Here is a 17,890-nt window from a genome sequence, read left to right as displayed (position 1 = left end):
CCTGATTTTGATATACTTTAATTAATACTAAGGTTAAATGCACACCAGTTGGGGAAAAGTTTTCTTCCTACAAGGCCCAAACTACATCCTCAACCTTCACAACCATTCATCTCTCAACCAGTTCTTCGTATATATATCATGGTTCTCAGAAGTCAAAACCCAACCCGGCCAGGAACCGAATACATAAACGATTGACAATTTGGTGGAGCTTATTGGATTAATTCTTTTCATTTTTTTATTCTACAATCACATTTAATTATTCACTCAGTACTCCTCCATATTTTGTTTGTTTCACCTTTTATATTTTGTTAACATTGCAAACGCACACCAAAAGATAAACTAGTTTCATATTTAATTTTAGTTTAGTTTAGTTTGTGTGCACACATATATCTATATCTATAATACTATATAAAGCATTTCAGATGTACTGAAATGTAATTTTACATCACGTACAAATTTTATAACAACATTTACAAGAAAATAAAGCATGTTTAGAGGGGTTGAAATGCTATAATCACCAAAGTTTTAAGACACTAAAAGGGCGATATTGGTATTGCAGTTTGGTGATGCTCCAAATTCCATACAACCGATCATTCTCTTCCATTTCATTTCATGAAACATTTTCAGATGATTTTCTCTCTCTTTGTCTTCCAAACCTCCGGCCACACTGTATCGCCTGAATGAGGGTTCTACATTTCCGGCAAGGCTAGGGTTCCAGCGATTGTCAGGGGTTTTGTGCGGATGAATCCCGCGACAAGGTACTTCCCAGGTTTCCAAAGATTAATTCACATCCTCTATCACTCACAAACTTCCAAAATTTCAGGTACCCTTGTATCTTTTTAACTCTCTCCGATCTGTTTATTCCGCTCCTCCGACTAATCTCAAGGTTAATATTTATCTGTGTGTTTATATTTCTTATTGACCTAATTTTGACTTACGTTTTTGTTGTTTATATCTGATCTAGATTATAGATCTGTATGTCGTGTTTGCTGTCTTCACTGCCCTAATTCAGGTATTAGATCTATACGAATCACTTTTGATTAATAATTTACGGTTGATTGAATAGTTATTGTGGTTATTTATTTGGATCTAAGATCAGATTATGTTATTGTTGTTATATATATAGTATTTGAATTTTCTTGTTTATTTTGTTGACTGACTTTGAAAGTTCTTCTAATTCCATGGATTAAACTTTAGTAACTAGATATAGACTGTAATTATGTTTTAGTGTTCTCAAGTAGCTAATATGTATGAAACTTCATCTATGTTGTTGCATTTGAAATTCAGAATTTGAGTTATAGTCTTGGTTTAGCGCACAAAAGCGACAAGGTCTAAAACTGTCTCAACGAGCACAAAAGCGCAACGTTTATTTAAATGTCAGCTTGATTAGTTCTAGGCTTAACATTGACATTTACTGTAAACTCCATGAGAAAAAAAGAGTCATTTTTATAATAGTATGTTAGATTAATTAAGCATTATCAAAATTGTGCCCACAAGGTGTTTGATATAATGTCCGAATGAAAGAATTGTGATCAAATGAGCATGAGACCACCACCTGATCCAATAGCTGTACTGAGAGGTCATCGTGTTTCTGTTATGGATGTTTGTTTTCATCCTTCTCAGAATTTGGTGTTCTCAAGGTAAATATATTAATCATGCTTTGAAGCATTGTTAAATTATGTCGCAATTTATAATCCAAACTATTTTACGTATATTAATTTTCTAATTTCCTTTTTTCTCTTGTTTTCCCATTGGGTTGATGGTTATTTTGGCTTCATGTTGGGCTAGCTTTGTTGGTCAAAGTTGTCAAGGCTTTATTCTAAGTCAAAGATTACGCTAATTACCGAAAAATGAGGTTAAATTTTAGAATATGTATTTATACTGTATAATTAGAGGGATCCGCATTATCTACATTAAGTTTTGTTCATTAATTAGCAGAGTTATAGCATGGTTTCACCAATCTATATGTTAACACACCAATCTAACATCAGTGAGAAGACGAGAGCCATGCTAATGGACTGCCTTATTGAGGTACCGTCAAAGACCTTTTTTTTAATAACTACTAACAAAAAATTTGAAAATAACCAGGTGCACTAGAAAAAAGTTGCAACTGGTTGGTATTGGTGGCGTTGGGTGGTGACTTGGTTCTGGTGGTGAATGGCTACAACGCTGGATTGAACACCGACGGAGCTTGAAAGTGATTTTTTAATTTAACTTGGTTTCATCAGTTATTCATCAATCGAAGTTAGCGGTTAGGGAAGATCAAACGTATTCCAGAGTCTACGTTTTTGTGTTATATGAATCTGATCTAATGCCTTTTCTCGAACAAAATCGTTATACTCCGGTCAAGCCATTGACCGGGTCGGCTGCTGTCTCTCACTTCTTTTAAGAACGAGGTAAACTCTCTATAATCATTGTTTCACTTGAATTCAAAAACCCATTTGTCTTGATTTTCTTTGTTTAGGTGTTGACTGCTAACTGTTTGCGAAAACATGCCAACGGGAACTTGAAATTTTTGAGTCTTGAACGACAGGAAATTGTTGTTCGCTTGGGCTGCTGCTCGACAGGTAATTATTTCAATCAACACCTTCAGATCGTAACAGCCGATTACTTGTTTGTTTTGAAATATGTAGTTGTTGTTGGATATAGGGCCATGGGATGTTGTTACAGAGGCAAGATTCGTTCAAGCACAAGTTTGGAACCTTAGATGATCATAATACCTGCTGATGATTTAACAGATCCAGCTCCCGCCACTACTTTTGCTCACTTGGATGCTACCACCGTGTTATCCCGACAGGTTTGCTTTCTCCCTTAAAAGAACGGGTCAAACAGGTTGAGTATTGGTCAACACTGGTATATTTTAGTGCAAGTTAAAACATAGTTATTGATGGCGAATAGTGGTCGAATATATTACTCATTTTATTAATAAAGGCAAATAACACCGATCATCCTGTTGCTTATAAACCGTTGTCGGGGTAACATGTATTTAATTTAGATGAGAAGAACTGAGATGCCCAACTTTTCACATTCGACTAATAACATAAAATTCATACAATTTTACAAAATTTTGACATGACCCGTTTGTATTAAGAACTTTTCCCCCTGCTTTTAACAACATCATTTTAATTAAATCCTACGACACCTTTCAAAATAACAAAAGTTATGACCATATATGGTTCCCCATAAACATTTTGTACAAACTACACAAAAGGTTTAGAAATCCAAACTACTTACTAACATACTAGACACAAGTTTGACATAATCTCACAAAATGAAATTTTTGACCCATTCATAATAGACAGCTTGAACCGGAAGCGTATAAAAGTCGACATTGTGTGTTCGGTCCGAGTGCGCCGCAATCAAGCATGGGATTTACCAATCATCCATAACAACAAAACATTTATTACTTCTACATGTATATGCAATAACAAATCTTTTACCCAACTACCATTATTCGACCCGTTAACAAATTCATTCCTTTTGTCATCGACCATACTACATTTCATTCTTTTTCCTCCTAGCATAAATTTCTTTATGCTCTTCAACGTTTCTTTTAGAAATGTTCATCATCTAGTCTACTCGAACCATCCGCAATGGTTTAATACATACCCTTCATTTAACATGCTTTCATCATTTTGACCCGTTATCTACAAGTCATTATCTAGCCATTTCCATTCTAACTTTCCAACGACTTATGACCCATTTGAGTGGTCATTACACATCCAATGTTATTAGATTACTTATCCATTTTCAAACATACAACATATCACAATTTCCGCTATAAGCAAACATACATCTCAACACTAAGGTTTAAATAACTAAATTAACATCCGTAGAACTACATAAAAGGAGAATTAAGTTCATATGAACTTACCGCGATCTTGAGATGCTTGTGACTTCAAGTGACTTGCGCCTTCTTCCTTCTTCGTGCCTATATGTCATAACTTTACACTTTTAGCTTTTGTATGCTTTACATTACTTATGCATTTTATTCATTGATCATGGCGTTATATGACTAAGCATACATTTTCATTCAATAACATCATTTTATCAAAATTCCATATCATAACACAACTAAATTATTCTATGGCATTTTTTCAAACACCTGGCGTGCATACTAACAAATAAGCATAGTGTACAAGTACTTAAAGCATGTTTTCTCCATAGTTCATCCATTGATTAACATAGCATTTCCTAACTTCACAATTTACCATTATGAGCATATACACATTGTTCTAAATCACCTATCCATCATAATATCATCATCAATAATCTAACAAACATATAGAATTTCACAATATTCAAGTCATTCATGGTGTATAAGTGGGTTTTTCCCAAATTCATCATCATATTCATAATTTATCATATCTTGATGTCTATACAACCATAGCAACCATTATTCATACTAGTTAACATTGCATTCACGAATTACACTAAACCCACTAAATCAAACATCACTAAATCATGAAATTAAATTTACTTGACACTTATAACACTTAGGGGATCGTGATTTCTACCTCTTGCATCAATAATTCAGCCCTTTGCCTTCTTGATTTGTAGGATTTTGGCCTGAATTTTAGAACTAGGGTTTGTTCCCTTGCCCTCTCTCTCTCTCGTTCGCAAACACACCCACACTTAGAATCACTGGCCATTTTTCTTTAGGTGTTTTATTTTCCCATTTTTCATTTTAAACCCCCACCTTTTAAAAACATGACACTTTCATAAATTACACACTACTCCAATAACTTTCATACATATTCATGAACTTTTGGATTTGCTAATAAGTTATAAATCCTAATAATGGTAAAAATTCTATATTTACCATTTCTTTTATCATAGTATTGCGATTTTAACATTATAATATGTCGTACAAAATTTGGGGTGTTACAAGTCCACCCCCTTAAAGAAGGCTTCGTCCCCGAAACCAGAATACATACCGAATAACTCTGGGTAGTGCTTTCGCATATCATCCTTCGCTTCCCATGTAAGATCTGATCCCTTCCGGTGTTGCCATTGAATCAACACTTGTCGAACGGATTTGTTACGGAGTTGCTTCACTTTAAAATCTTTTATTGCGACGAGCCTTTCAACATAATTTAACTTCTCATCTACTTCAATATCATCCAAAGGCACGTATGCCGTCTCATCCGCAAGGTACTTCCGCAGTTGCGACACATGAAAAGTGTTATGAATTCCATCCAACGCGGGAGGTAATTCTAACTGGTACGCTACCGACCCAACCCGAGCAAGTATTTTGAATGGTCCAATGTATCGAGGACCCAATTTACCGCGTTTGCGAAAATGAATTATCCCCTTCCATGGAGAGACTTTCAATAAGACATAATCTCCCACTTGGAGTTCAATTGGTCGCCTTCGCCGATCCGCATACGACTTTTGTCTATCTTGCGCTGCTTTTATCCTTGATCTAACCATATCAATCTTTTCTTTCGTCTTGGCTACTACTTCTCTTGACGCGAGTTCTCGCTGACCCACTTCCCCCCAACAAACCGGAGTCCTACGTTTCCTTCCATAGAGCATTTCGTAGGGGCCATTTTTATGTTGTTATGATAACTATTACTATATGAAAACTCTACCAAAGGTAGATGATCATCCCAGCTTCCTTCAAAATCCATAACACACGCCCTTAGCATACCAACCAATGTCTGGATAGTTCGTTCCGACTGACCATCGGTTTGTGGATGGTAGGCGGTGCTTATATGTAATTGGGTCCCCAATTCTTTGTGAAATTTTCTCCAATAACGAGATGTGAACCGGGTATCCTGGTCGGACACTATGGACACCGGAACCCCATGTCGAGATGTAATCTTATTCGTATAAACTTCCGCCATCTTTTCCGAATTATAGGTTTCCCGGATGGGTAAGAAATGTGCACTTTTGGTTAGTCGGTCAACGACTACCCAAATAGCATCGCGCTCCTTCCTTGTCTTAGGAAGTTTAGTCACCAAATCCATCGTTACATGTTCCCACTTCCACACCGGTATCTCCAACGGTTGCAACTTTCCATACGACCTTTGGTGTTCGGCCTTTACTTGAGAACATGTTAAACACTTAGCAACATACTTGACAATGTCTCTTTTCATTCCCGGCCACCAATAATTCATCCTCAAGTCTCGATACATCTTTGTAGCTCCCGGATGAACGGAGTACCAAGACTTGTGAGCCTCATTCAATAGTAATTCTTTCACATCACATTCCCGAGGTATCCAGATTCGATCATACCTCGTTTTCATACCATTTTCATTCTCTTCCAATTCATGAATAAATCCTTTCGTCCTTTCTTTCTTTGAGTCATCGGCATTTAAAGATTTTGTTTAAGCTTCTCGAATTTCATCAAGGAGTTTAGGAGTGACTACCATCTTCATAGATTTTACCCAAATCAGGGGCGGGTACTCCTTTCGACTTAGAGCGTCCGCCACTACATTAGCCTTCTCGGGATGGTAATGAATGTCATAATCGTAATCCTTAATGAGTTCCAACCATCTTCGTTGCCTCATATTAAGATCTTCCTGCTCGAAAAAATATTTGAGGCTTTTATGATCTGAGTAAATAGTACATTTCACCCCATATAGGTAGTGCCTCCATATCTTCAAGGCAAATACGACCGTCGCCAATTCTAGATCATGAGTTGGGTAATTGTTTTCATGCTGCTTGAGTTGTCTTGAAGCATAAGCAACGACTGTACCCTTTTGCATTAACACGCAACCTAAACCTTGGTGGGAGGCGTCAGTATACACTACCAAATCATCTGTTCCATCCGGTAATGTCAACACCGGAGAATTTGAGAGCTTTTCCTTCAAAGTCTAAAACGCCTTCTCTTGTTTTTCGCCCCAAATAAACTTTTGACTCTTCTTTGTTAATTTCGTCATGGGCGAGGCTATCTTGGTGAAATCCTGGATAAATCTTCTGTAATACCCAGCCAAGCCTAGAAAACTTTTTATTTCGCTTGGATTCTTCGGGGGTAGCCAATTCATTACCGCATCTACTTTGGACGGGTCCACATGGACACCATCCGCATCGATTATATGACCCAAAAATTGTACCTCCCTAAGCCAAAAGGCACACTTTGAGAACTTTTCATATAACTTTTACTTGCGAAGCATTTCCAATACATCACGTAAGTGGGAAGCATGTTCTGCTTCACTTCGGGAGTATATCAGTATATCGTCAATAAAAACGATTACATACTTATCAAGCATAGGTCGGCACACTCGATTCATTAAATCCATAAACGCAGCTGGTGCGTTCGTTAGCCCAAAGGACATTACTAAAAACTCGTAATGTCCGTACCGCGTTCGAAATGCAGTCTTCGGCACATCTTCTTCTCGTACACGCAGTTGGTGATAACCCGACCGTAGATCGATTTTTGAAAACCAACTTGCCCCTTGGAGCTGGTCAAATAGGTCATCAATTCTGGGCAACAGGTAATGATTCTTCACCGTTAACTTGTTCAACTCTCGATAGTCGATGCACATTCGCATCGAACCATCTTTCTTTTTCACGAATAATATGGGCGCTCCCCATGGTGAAACGCTTGGTTCAATAAAACCCTTATCGAGCAACTCTTGAAGTTGCGTCATCAATTCTTTCATTTCGGTCGGGGCCAACCGATAAGGAGCTTTAGCTACCGGTTTTGCACCAGGGTTAAGCTCTATCTTAAATTCTACTTCCCGCTCGGGCGGAAGCCCCGGTAAATCTTCCGGAAACACATCCGGATATTCGTTCACTACATTCACATCTTCAAGCTTTGGAACACCTCGATTGGTGTCAATCACATAAGATAGATACGCCTTACCTCCGTTCTTCACATGTTTGATGGCTTTAATTATATAACACAATTTCGACTTGATGACCCTATCTCCTTGAACACTTACCCGTTTTCCCCCGAGGTTACTACATGAATGACTTTCTTTTCGCATTGAATTTCAACGTGGTTTTGGGCTAGCCAATCCATTCCTACAACTACTTTAAATTCCCCCATGTACATCGGGACAAGATCTATACTAAATTCCTTATCTTCGATTAAGATCTTACAGTTTCTACAAATATCATGTAACAAATAGCTTTTACTATCAGCAACTTCCACTTCTAAGGGTACTAACATCTTTTCAAGCTTAAACGATGGATGAACTAACAATTCATTAGAAATGAATGATCTACTAGCCCCGGAATCAAATAAAACATTCATAGGCATAGAATTAACTAAGAATATACCTGAAACCACATCCGGGCTAGTCTTAGCTTCATCCGAGGTTAACTGGAACATCCTCCCACAAGCCTTGGAAGACTCATCCTTCTTTCCATCTTTCTTTGCCCCTTGTTGGAGTTTCTGACATTCTGCTTTAATGTGCCCTGTTTCATTACAATTGTAACACGCTTTTGGATTTTCGGGGCACCTATAATACGGATGTCCCTCTTGCCCACATTTGTAGCATCCTTTCTTTCCCAACAAACATTCACCTGAATGATGTTTCCCGCATGTCTTACAAGTCGGGATTCCACTACCTGTCTTTCCTTTCCTATTTTGATCTTAATACTTTGCCTTTTCTTGATGGGTTTGGGTTGGTAGTCTTCTCCGCCACCCTTTTCTCCCCCCGTTCAACGTGCCTTCTTATCTCAATCTCCCTGTCTCTTGCCCAGTCGATTAACTCATTCAACATTTCACATTTAGAAGGATTTGCGAACTCACGATATTCAGCCTTTAACATAGCATGATAACGTAAGATTCTCAACCTCTCAGTCCCCGTTATCTCCCTACAAAACTTCACCTTGTCAAGGAACTTATTCGTTATTTCGTCAATCATTTCATCCTTTTATCGAAGACGTAAGAAGTCTTCTTGAATCTAATCAATTGCGGATTGTGGGCTATGATATTTCAGAAATGGCTCCTTGAACTCTTGCCATGTTAACGTTTGTACTTTGTCATCCCCCAATTCCTTCGAATATGCGTCCCACCAATCCTTTGCTTGGAGTTGTAGGAGACCCGTAGCAAACATCAATTGATCCTCCACTTCACATCTACTTCTCACAAACACGGCCTCGGTGCTTGAAATCCATCTTTGACAGGTTATCGGATCAATTTCCCCTTTGTATGGCAAGGGGTTACATGCCATAAATTCCTTATACGTGCATCTTCGAATGCTTTTCTTCGTTTGCAATTCATTGATCATTTCCTTTAGCTCTTCTACTTTTGACATCACTAATTTGTTGACTATTCCCAACACTTGACCTTCAACTTCTTGAGCTAGCCGAGGAATACTAGCCTCTATTACCTTCCCTACTTCTTCCACAATTCTTTCATTTATTGCTTCATGTTGAGACGCTATATCACCATTCACGTTTACGTTATCTGCCATCTACATAAAACGTTCATTTCATTCGTTAATTTCTTTTTATACTTTTCTTCATCACATTTAAACTCATACTAGCATACTACATTCATTTATAATACATACTTCATACATTATCGTCAATGACGATCATGTCGTATCGTGAAGATCATGTTCCTTGTTCGTAATGATTTTTCATTCTCACCATCCATATATACCTTTCCTCATTATTCATAACATGAAAATTACCTTAAACGTTGCTTACGAGGCCTTAGAAATCATTTAAAACAAGTCCCGTATTCAAAACAATCAAAATAAAAGAAAATCGCCAGCAACTGAAGCTCTCCCGGGCCGCGAAGGACAGCCTTCAAGCTGTCGCGGGCTGCGACAGCTGTCGCGTGACACGACGGTAATGCAAGCTAGGTGTCGCGTAGCGCGACGCCCCCTTTTTCGCAGAAAGTTCAGTTCTGTGTTGCTGAAATGCGCAACTCTAACCTTTTCTAAAAATATTAACTTTAAAACCCCATATCTATTGTTCTACTAGTCCGTTTTGCTCGATTCTTTTTCCTACGTGTCCGTAATTTAAATACGGACCCATTTAACGTCATTATTTGCCTTAGAACTCAGTTTATAACCAAAATCCTATATATCCCTTTTTAATTCTAACTAAAATCATAATCATATTTACGATTTATTTACTTGCATCGCGCTTCAGAACGAACACACCTTCATATGAGCTTTTGTTTTGAGTTCAAACATTTTTGCTCTAATACTTGAATCCCTCAAACCTCGGCTCTGATACCAACTTGAGACGCCCAACTTTTCACATTCGACTAATAACATAAAATTCATACAATTTTACAAAATTTTGACATGACCCGTTTGTATTAAGAACTTTTCCCCCTGCTTTTAACAACATCATTTTAATTAACAAAAAGTATGTTATATATCCATAAAAAGTGCACAGTACATTGCATTTTCTTGTGATTTGCTTTTAATATTTTGCTAAAAATCGTGTTGGTCTTTTTCAGGGAGTTTTGGATGGAAAGTACGATGATCTACCCGAGCAATCGTTTTACATGGTTGGTGGAATCGATGAGGTTATTATTAAGGCCGAGAAGATTGCGAAGGATAACGCTTAGAACCCTCTTTCGCTCTTCAGAAAATGAATAATAATTTGTTGATTTTGGTGGTGGGTGTTTGCCATCAACCTGATGGCTGATGTCGTCCAATACGAGCATCTCAACAAGATGAATTCACACAATATTGCAATGGTTTTTGCCCCGAATATGACCCAGGTTCGTTATTTTAATATATATATATATAGATAGATAGATAGATAGATAGATAGATAGATAGATAGATAGATAGAGAGAGAGAGAGAGTTTAAAATACAAGAGTCTCTTAATGTTCTTAATGTGCCACGGTACACGACCAACAAAATAACGTGCGTAATTATGACATAACACACGTAATTAGGGTAAAAACCTACGCGTGATTTCTTCTTCATGCGTAATTAGTGTTTGAAATTCGCGTACCGTTGCGCGTTAAGGAGGTATTGTACGTTAACATTCCCATATATATATATATATATATGTGTGTGTGTGTGTGTGTGTGTGTGTGTGTGTGTGTGTGTGTGTGAAGAAAGAACTAAGGGAACTGTATAAATTTAGTTGACTTTCTTTTTGTAGATGGCGGATCCGTTGACTGCATTGATGTACGCAGTTCAAGTAATGAACTTTCTGAAGACGCTCATCACAAAAACTCTTCGTGAACGAGAGGATGCTGTTATAGAATCATCTCGTGGCCCACCACAAGAACCACCGTTAGATAAAAACGGTGATCAGGGGCCGAGATTAAGCCCACATGTGCAACAAAACCATGATGAAAATGAAGAGAAAGAACATGAATTCGCCACTTACGATGATATATATTTACCGTTATATCAATTTGTAGACGTTAGCTGCCTATAGTGGATTTTGCACCCTTAGGGTGGAAAGGGCGCCTACGGGTAGCGCGTTGCGGGATGCAACCTGCAACGGTTACCCCCTTTCGGGTTCAATTTTGCAATCGGTCACTAGTAGGATAAGTCGCTGAAAGAGGTGGGGTCCCCTCTTCTTTATTCATGCAACGAGAGAAGACGTAATGGACTACTTTCTCTAGCAGAGTCAAAGCAGCCTAAAGGGGTTTTATGGGTGAAACATAGACGAGTATAATGATGTAAATAATCGACTCCTCCGCAACCCGCGAGTTTCCTTCTAGTACATTTTATTATATATGTCTTTCAGTTTTTGAACCAACCCAACATGTAGACCATTAACAATTAACACAACTGGTCTGGTTATGAAAACACTGGCTGATATAGACTTGGAACACCTCTACAAAAGATGTCGATGATCATGAAAGTGACGAAATATCTTCAATTCATCGTGTTTGTCTCGACTCTCGAGGATTAGGATTTGATTCAGTTTTATGTGTGTTTATATTTTCAAAGACTTTAGATGTAAGATTTTTTAGACGTTGATTATGATTCATTAGTTTATGGCTTTTGAATATGAGAAGTGATACACATCATCAAAATTGAATGTATAGAAAAAATATAATCTTTAAGCCCTTGTGTAATGGGGCGGTATATCACGGGTTAGGAGGCTATGGCACCCTATAACGCTGCCCAACACCATTACAGGGGGCGCTATGGGGGTTGAAATCCTTGCTCCCATTATCATCTTCGCGGCGTTAATCCTCTGCATAATGTTTCCCCCCACTCTCACACACATATATATACATACATATGTATAATTGAAGGGTTACATAACCCCTTTAGCATTACACCCTCTTGTGATATAAAGCCCCATTAAAACCCATCTCTTACGCATTTCGTCACTTGTCTGATAACGCCCCCAAAGGGGCTCACATGGCCTAATGGTACATAAATAAATTTTGGGGTTATTGGATTTTATCACCCCCAACTATCGGCCTTTGTTGCCAACCGCAACTAACACTTTGACACCCGGCACCCCCAACTTGACTTTTTGTTTGTGCTGACACCACCCAGTTAAATCTGCACTAACTTGGTTAGTTTTTTGTCCGACGTGGCACAAGTTTGTTGAGTTGGAGCTGATTACGTGGTGATGACGTGTCTTTAAACTTCATCTCCTTCTTTATAACACCAGATGTGTCTTTAACTTTCATCTCCTTCTTTGCCAACAACAATTCCCCCAAAGATTCTGGTATTAACAAAAACCACAAATCAACCAAAAACCACAAATCAACCAATTCCCCTAAAGATTCTGGTATCAACAAATGTATGCAAAAACTCACTTATCAAGAATACAAACTATGGTATTCACGGGATCTTTATAACATACAGCCAAATGAGCATCTGTGGAAAAAATCATCAATTGAAACCACAACTGATTCTAGATCGATTTTGGCGGGTGTGCAGAGATCTTCTCCGTCTTCGGCGATCCATCCTTTTCATAAACCACCGCTAGAGCTTCTTCAACCTTCTCCACCTCTGGAGCCACGACAACTTCCGCTGTCACCGCCGTAGACTTCGCCGCAGCCGCCGTGGTGTTCAACCTCACTTCTGCCATGAGTAACAAGAATCAATTTCACAGAAAAATGATGAAAATGGAAGTTAGGGTTTTTATGATTTGGTGAGTTGTAAGTGATGGTGTTAAGTGGTGGAGTGGGGGGTGCCGGAACGGGTGGTGGCGGGGGAGTTGAAGCTGAGGCTTTGGAGGTCATCGGAGAGAACATCGTCGGAGGTCGTCGGAGAGATCATCGCCGGTGATGAAGATGAAGATGAGGCTTTGATAAGGGGTTGAAGATGAAGATGATGATTTGATTTATTATTGAATTTGGGGATATTTATTGCTTGTACATAAATACACATATTGTTATATATATAATTGGCCACCTCATCATGACATCTCATAAAAAACAAGCTACATCATCAAAAAATGGCCACGTCAGCAAAAAAAAACTAACTAAGCTAGTGCAAAGTCAACTGGGTGGTGCCAGCACAAACAAAGAGTCATGTTGAGGATGCCGAAAATCAAAGTGTTAATCATGAGTGGCAACAACCAAAAACCTATAACTGAAAGTGATAAAATTCAATAACCCAAAATTTTGGTACACATTATGAGCTACTTTGTTTGGTAAAGAAATTTGTCGTATGTTTGATGGCACGTGCAATAACATGGGATTCAATGGATGCATTAATGGGTTTGACTGCGAGACACAGGAGATCAGGTCTCTACCAACTTGGCAACTTGAACTGGAAAAACACAAAAAGTGGCCCCACCATTAGACACAACCAATGGCCAATTTCTTTTTTAATATTTTCTCCTTTGTCTTTTGCGACACAACCAATGGCCAATTCTTTTTTAATATTTTCTCCTTATTTTACTTATTTTTACCATTAAATAAATGATAACATATTTCTTAGGCTTGTAAATGAATTAAACGTTTATGAAGTGTTCGTAAATTTTTCGGCGAAAAATTCGTTTATATCCGTTTATTTGATAAACGAACGAACATAAACACATTTTTTTGTTCGTTTATTTACATTTGTTTATGTTCGTTTCAATTTAATCACTAATTTAAATAAAAAATTAACAGTTCTAGTAATAAAAATAGGTTTTCCAATGGAATTTATCGCAATTAATCACTAATTTATATGAAAAATTACTTTATGTTCATTTGTGTTAGTAAATGGTGTTCATTTATGTTTCTTCAATTATGTTCATCTGTGTTGTTTATTAAATTAGGTTCGTTTAAGTTTGTTTGTTTATGTTCGTTTACGTTCATAAACTGTTCGTTTAGGTTTTAAACAAACGAAGATACACGAACATGGACATGCCCGTTAACGTAATAAACGAACATGAACAATAAAATGTGTTCAATTATATGCCCGTTAACGTAATAAACGAACACAAACATGTCTCTGTTTGTGTTCATTCACTTCATTTACAGGCAGGGGCGGACCTAGAGGTTACCGGGGGGTAACCTCCGCTACGGCTTGGCTCGGAAAAATTTGACGTTTTTAGTGTAAATTTTGGAAAAATTTGATGTTTTTTCGATTTCGTTACGGCTTATTTATAAAACGTTACGGCTTGGCGTGAATCCTAGATCCGCCACTGTTTACAGGCCTTATAGTTCTAATTTTAAAAACCTAAAAAACGTATATAAACTATCGGATTTTACTTATTAAAGTTTTTTGAATAATAATAAAAAATATATATTTCAGTGATTCATGTGTCAGGCCTCAAGTTTTATAATAACATGTAGGACTATGTAACTATGTTTACGGAAACTTTGAGGTATCAAAGGCATTTTATTTCAAGTTTAAAACAAAGCTTATACTATAATAACAATACAACTACATTATATTTATAGGGTAAAAATATAATAGGAAGATTTATTAGTATAGGAAGGTTAGTAACAATCTTGATCATTCATTAAATAATTAAGAGCTTTAATTAAGTGGGTTAAATTGAATAAAGACTGGAGGCGCATGAGATTGTTCAGGATATTCTAGTCCATCTAAGTCAATAGTTTCTCTCCCCTCCAATCTCCCCTTGGTTTTTAAAACATTAATAACTTTTTTCACATGATGTTATTTTTTATAAAAATTGCACCATAAAAACGAGCACACTATTGCTATATTTTTGAAAAAAAAAAGTTTTCAATAACCCAGATGCGTAAAATGCAATGGACAAAAAACACAAAAATAATTTTTTTTTCTAAAACGCAATAGATAAAAAACACAAAAAATGTTTTTTTTAGTAAATTATGATTTTAGCCCCTACGGTTATATCACTTTTACGCTTTTAGCCAAAAAAAAGAATTTTTTAACATCTAAGACCCCAACGTATTTTTTTCTAACCCTTTTGGCCCCTAACACTAACCCCATCCATTAAATGTTAGTGGCCAAAAGGGTTAAAAAAACGTTGGAAGCTCGGATGTTAAAATTTTTTTTTGGCTAAAAAGGTAAAAGTGATATACCACAAGGGCCAAAATCATAATTTACTCTTTTTTTTTTCTAAAACGCAATTGGAAAAAACACAAAAGAAATGTGATATTTCTAACACGCAATGACCTAAAAACACAAAGAAATGTCTTTTTTTCTAAAACGTAATGTACTAAAAGCACAAAGAAATGCATTTTTTCTAAAACGCAATGGTCTAAAAACACAAAAAATATGTTGTTTCTAAAACGCAATGGTTTAAAAACACAAAAAATATGGGTTTTTTTTGCTAAAACGCAGTAGACTAAAAAGATAAAAAAATATGTTGTTTCTAAAACGCAATGGCCTAAAAAGACAAAGAAAAAATGTTTTTCTAAAACGCAATGGACTTAAAACACAAAATTATTGTTTTTTTTCCCTAAAACGCAATGGACTAAAAATACAAAAAAACATGTGTTGTTTCTAAAACGCAATGGACTAAAAATACAAAAAAAATGTGTTTTTTCATTTTTTTTTTTTTTTGTAAAACGCAATGACTTAATTCGAAAACCTAGATTGTAAACGCAATACAAAAAACAAATCGTGAAACGCAACGAAGTAAACAAATTAAAAAACGTAATAAACCGATTCCGTTGTTTTTTAAATCAAATAAGCTTGCATTGTGTTTTATAAACATGTAGCGATATGAATCCAGGGAATAAAAAAACATATGTTAAAACAAACAGAGCACTAACCTTTACACCACCATTTTATGGAAATTTCATATACAACACCATATAATTAAAAAACAAATAGAATAAAATGCAATAAAAAAACAAATATTAAAACAACAGAATTACCCCTAACAAACAGAATAAAACGCAATAAAAAGATGCTGCAAATTTCTTGATTTGACTCTCTCTCGTACAATAAAACAAACAAATATTAAAATCATATATTTAACCCTAACATTTAAACAAAAAGAAGACATAACCTTCACACCACCATTTCTAGCTCCAATTGCAGTATTACCAGATCCTTCTCATTCTCTTAAATTCTTACTCCGGCCAACGAACACAATAATCACCATCCTCAAATCAGTATACAAAGTCTCACCCTCCCGATTTGACTTTCTCTTATACCCATCACTCATATACAACAGCCATAGAATCAAATTTCTATAAAACACAATGAAGCAGTAATGAAAATGGTTATTGGAAAACTTAATGATCTTTGTTTTGAGTGGTGTTCCGTAAAACGCAATGAAGCCATATAGTCAAATTTCTCTTTAATTTTCTTCATACCATGCCATACGCAGCCTTTGTATGAAGCTTGGTTAAACAATAAAGCTCTGATGCAGGGCCGGCCCTGAGAATTCATGTACCCTGTTCGAGCTCGAAAAAACGTGTCATTAGGCCTTAACGAGATTGGGTATTGGGAGGTCTAAACCTAATGACAATGGCTAATAACTAATCTAAACTTTAAAAATAGTTTTGTAAGTGAGCCTATGTTGGTGTTTGTATGGGTATACCCTATTAATTTATTTTTTTTAGATATACATATCATTTTTTAAATAACGTGCCCTTCGAAAAATCGGGCCCTGGCCGGTGGTCCTCCCCGCCCACCCTCAGGGCCGGCCATGCTCTGATGACTTGCAAACGACGTCGTAAGCTCAATTACAGATCTGGATGTGGTTTTGTCGACGGTGGTTAAGTGGTGGTGGTGACAATGACGGTTTCTTGTTGTGGATTTGACATTTCCGGGTGGATGTTGGCGGTGGTGGTGGTGGTGGTGGAGGAGGAGGAGGAGTATAGGTGACCATGGAGATAGGGCTATAAACGAACCGAACGAACAAAAACAAGACCTTGTTCGTGTTCGTTTGTTAAAAAATATGTGTTCGCGAACCGTTCACAAACACTTATCGAACAAGATTTTATGTTTGTGTCCGTTTGTTAAGGAAATGATGAACTTGTTCGTGTTCGTTTGTGTTTGTTTGTTAATTTTAGGCAACAAATGTTGACGAACACAAATGAGCACAAACTAATGTTCATGAACACAAATGGAAACAAACGAACACAAACAATCATTTATGAACAAAATATATAATAAACTGACACTTATTAGATATTTAATTTGTCAGAATTTTGATATATTTAAATAAATATAAAAACTAAAAACACTAATGAACTATCGAACACAAGCGAACACGTTACAGAACGTTCACGACCATAAACGAACGAACGCGACCTCTGTTCATGTTTGTTCATTTAACTAAACGAACGAAATTTCTTGTTCGTGTTCGTTTGTTTAATAAACGAACGGACACATACGGACTTCCCGCCGAACGGTTCACGAACTGTTCGTCGAATGTTTGGTTCGTTTACAGCCCTACATGGAGATGAAGAGAACATAATTCAAATCTAAACCTAGGGCATTTTTAGATATAAAGTAAATAGACCAAAATACCCTTTCACCTTAAATTAAAAAAAAAAACACGTGTTAATATCATATAATAATATGGCTTCTTAGATTTCTAAAAAAAAAACATACTTTTTATTTGATACTAATCATATATTTATAAATTCTTTGA

General features: G+C 36.7%; 1 protein-coding gene and 1 long non-coding RNA gene across 3 annotated transcripts; one reads left to right on the top strand and one right to left on the bottom strand.

The window, feature by feature from the left end:
- The first annotated feature begins 654 nt into the window (after window positions 1-654).
- Window positions 655-11,603, top strand: LOC110942374 (rho GTPase-activating protein 1-like). Of its 2 annotated transcripts, XR_004893705.1 has the most exons (6): window positions 655-758; window positions 824-2,396; window positions 2,465-2,567; window positions 2,650-2,797; window positions 10,379-10,645; window positions 11,039-11,603. XR_004893705.1 is itself a non-coding variant. In XM_035990447.1 (3 exons), the coding sequence occupies exons 2-3, from the start codon at window positions 10,562-10,564 to the stop codon at window positions 11,318-11,320; spliced, it is 366 nt and encodes a 121-aa protein (XP_035846340.1). In that variant the 5' UTR covers window positions 2,626-2,797; window positions 10,379-10,561; the 3' UTR covers window positions 11,321-11,603. The 2 variants fall into 2 exon arrangements, 1 of the variants encoding a protein (XP_035846340.1); XM_035990447.1 differs by lacking the exons at window positions 655-758; window positions 824-2,396; window positions 2,465-2,567 and having other exon boundaries at window positions 2,626-2,797.
- LOC118492439 lies at window positions 2,680-4,629 on the bottom strand. Its single transcript, XR_004893706.1, has 3 exons — window positions 4,518-4,629; window positions 3,875-3,931; window positions 2,680-2,810 (listed from the first exon to the last, which is right to left on the bottom strand). It is a non-coding gene; the product is annotated as an uncharacterized LOC118492439 (long non-coding RNA).
- Window positions 11,604-17,890: the final 6,287 nt, after the last annotated feature.

This window comes from Helianthus annuus, chromosome 5 (genome assembly GCF_002127325.2).
Source record: "Helianthus annuus cultivar XRQ/B chromosome 5, HanXRQr2.0-SUNRISE, whole genome shotgun sequence".
Lineage (NCBI taxonomy): Eukaryota > Viridiplantae > Streptophyta > Magnoliopsida > Asterales > Asteraceae > Helianthus > Helianthus annuus.
The sequence above is the reverse complement of the archived record's forward strand: the minus strand, read 5'-3'. Positions and strand labels throughout refer to the sequence as shown.